The 2488-nt window shown below is 39.9% G+C and overlaps 1 protein-coding gene across 1 annotated transcript; it reads left to right on the top strand.

Annotated features, from left to right (window-relative positions):
* The first annotated feature begins 279 nt into the window (after nucleotides 1-279).
* Nucleotides 280-1263, top strand: LOC117799422 (olfactory receptor 5AN1-like). Its single transcript, XM_034651900.1, has one exon. The coding sequence runs from the start codon at nucleotides 280-282 to the stop codon at nucleotides 1261-1263; it is 984 nt and encodes a 327-aa protein (XP_034507791.1).
* Nucleotides 1264-2488: the final 1225 nt, after the last annotated feature.

Here is a 2488-nt window from a genome sequence, read left to right as displayed (position 1 = left end):
GATATAATTGAAAACCGAAGCACTTTTTTTCTTTTTTTAATTTCAATTTAATTAGCCAACAGATAGTACATCATTAGTTTGAAGCACTTTTAAAAACACAGTTCCTGACAATTTCAGATGAAAAGCTGGGTGTTTTCATTAGGACAGTGAAGGACAGCTTCTTTCCCTGTACTCATTGGAGGAAAAAAATGACACATATGAGAATTTTAATGCTGTCATTTCACCTGAGTCAGCAGTGCATTTTCTTCTCCCTTTTCTGATTTCAGAACCAGCAAGAAAATGATTGGGGGAGGAAATATTACAGAGATCACTTATTTCATCCTTCTGGGATTCTCTGATTTTCCCAGAATCCTAGCAGTGCTCTTTGTTGTATTCCTGCTGGTCTACATTTTGACTATGACTTGGAACCTGTGCCTCATCGTGTTAATAAGGATGGACTCTCAGCTCCACACACCCATGTACTTCTTCCTCAGTAATCTGTCCTTCATAGATATCTGCTATGTGACCTCTACAGCTCCCAAGATGCTCTCCACCTTTTTCCAAGAGCAGCAGACTTTCACCTTTGTGGATTGTGCTGTTCAGTACTTTGTCTTTTCAACCATGGGACTGAGTGAGTCTTGTCTCATGACAGCCATGGCTTATGACCGATATGCTGCCATTTGTAATCCACTTCTCTACTCAGCAATCATGTCACCCACCCTCTGTATTCGGATGGTGCTGGGATCCTATTTGGCTGGACTCTCTGCTTCTATATCCCAAATATGTACCATCTTTCAGCTCCACTTTTGTGGGCCTAATGTCATCAAGCACTTCTTCTGTGACATGCCCCAACTTTTAGTCCTGTCCTGCACCGACACTTTCTTTGTACAACTGCTGATTGCTATATTAACAATGGTCTTTGGGATAATAAATGCCCTCATTATCATGATATCCTATGGCTGTATTGTCATGTCCATCATGAAAATCACTTCAGCTAAAGGCAGGTCCAAGGCTTTCAACACCTGTGCTTCTCATCTGACAGCAGTTTCCCTCTTCTATACCTCAGGTATGTATGTCTATTTGAGTTCCAGCTCTGGTGGTTCCTCTAGCCTTGACAGATTTGCATCAGTATTCTACACTGTGGTTATTCCCATGTTGAATCCGTTGATTTACAGTCTGAGGAACAAAGAAATCAAAGACGCCTTGAAGAGGTTACAAAAGAAGAGATGCTCTTGCAGAAGTTCTGTCCAGATTCGTCCTATCAGAAACCTTAACCTCCAATAGTATGCACATGAATGGACTCTTACAAAATTCCTACTGCCTTTGGAGAAAGAAAGCTTAATTTGACAGAGATAATATGCCAAATACACTGACAGCTGACTTGATTCCACACATACACAATACCTTTATGTCCTAGAGGTTCTTTGTTTCACCCTACATGAGGAATGGCCTCATTATTTATTAATATTCTGCGAGTGGGCCTCCTGCGTGACTCAGTCGGTTAAGCATCTGCCTTATGTTCAGGTCATGATCCCGGGGTCATGGAATCAAGCCCCATATTGGGCTGTGTGCTCACTGGGGTTTCTGATTCTCCCTCTCACTCTCCCCTGTGTTTTCTCTCTCTCTCAGAAAATAAATGAAATACCTTAAATAAATATTAGAGTTACTCAATATTAAATATTGCAGACTAAGAACAAATATGGAGATCTGGTAGTCTTTTTTATTTTATGTCATAAAGATTTATGGTTTTGTATGGGATAATGTAATTTCTGGAGTAGATGGTTAGAATTACTCTAATGCTGATATTTTCTGGAAAGCTTTCAAGAGCCAGAGATGAAATGCATAATGCGATAGGCAGGGATTTTAACTGTGGACAGTTTTCTCTGTCTCAAGTAGAACATAGAAGTTTTGGTCCTCGTGATCTGTTTGAAAAGTGGAACATGATGTGTATCAACACTGGCTGCTGAGCTATACAGATTGCTCAGACTTGAACCAACTGATATAAACAGATATCTTACGATTACATCTTATCCCTGGAGATTCACTTGGTTTTTAATGTTTCTTGGGGGGAATAGGGTCTCAGTTCTGATAAGTCACATAATTCTTCCATTTATTAAGACTATAAATGAAGAGGTATTGGAAGCCTTGCGACATATCTCACAAGTTTACAGATGGACAGGACTGAGAGAAGGAGAATCATTGAACCTCTGGGAGAGAGTGTGAAGGCTTATCCCACTTCACAGAAGTAGTGCAGTATGAATAAAGGATGTGTGCCCTTGTCCCTGCCATGCAGGCATAGGTATGTTCTTTGAAGCATTGTTCTTTAAAAATGTGTAAGAATGTCTGAGAAGTCTTTCTAAGGAAACATGAGGACTTCAGTAGGAGAAAAGCTTCTGTGAGGAATGTAACACTGTGTTATTGATTATAGTCATTATGCCATGCATTAGATTGCCAGGTTTCTTCATCCTTTAGTTGCAAGATTGTACCTTTTCAAAAAACCTATCTCCAA

This window comes from Ailuropoda melanoleuca, unplaced genomic scaffold (assembly GCF_002007445.2).
Source record: "Ailuropoda melanoleuca isolate Jingjing unplaced genomic scaffold, ASM200744v2 unplaced-scaffold4921, whole genome shotgun sequence".
Taxonomy (NCBI): domain Eukaryota; kingdom Metazoa; phylum Chordata; class Mammalia; order Carnivora; family Ursidae; genus Ailuropoda; species Ailuropoda melanoleuca.
This window is presented reverse-complemented; position numbering and strand designations above follow the sequence as displayed.

Excerpts from the sequence above, each read along its gene's own strand:
- LOC117799422 (XM_034651900.1), top strand. The coding sequence starts at position 280 with ATGATTGGGGGAGGAAATATTACAGAGATCACTTATTTCATCCTTCTG.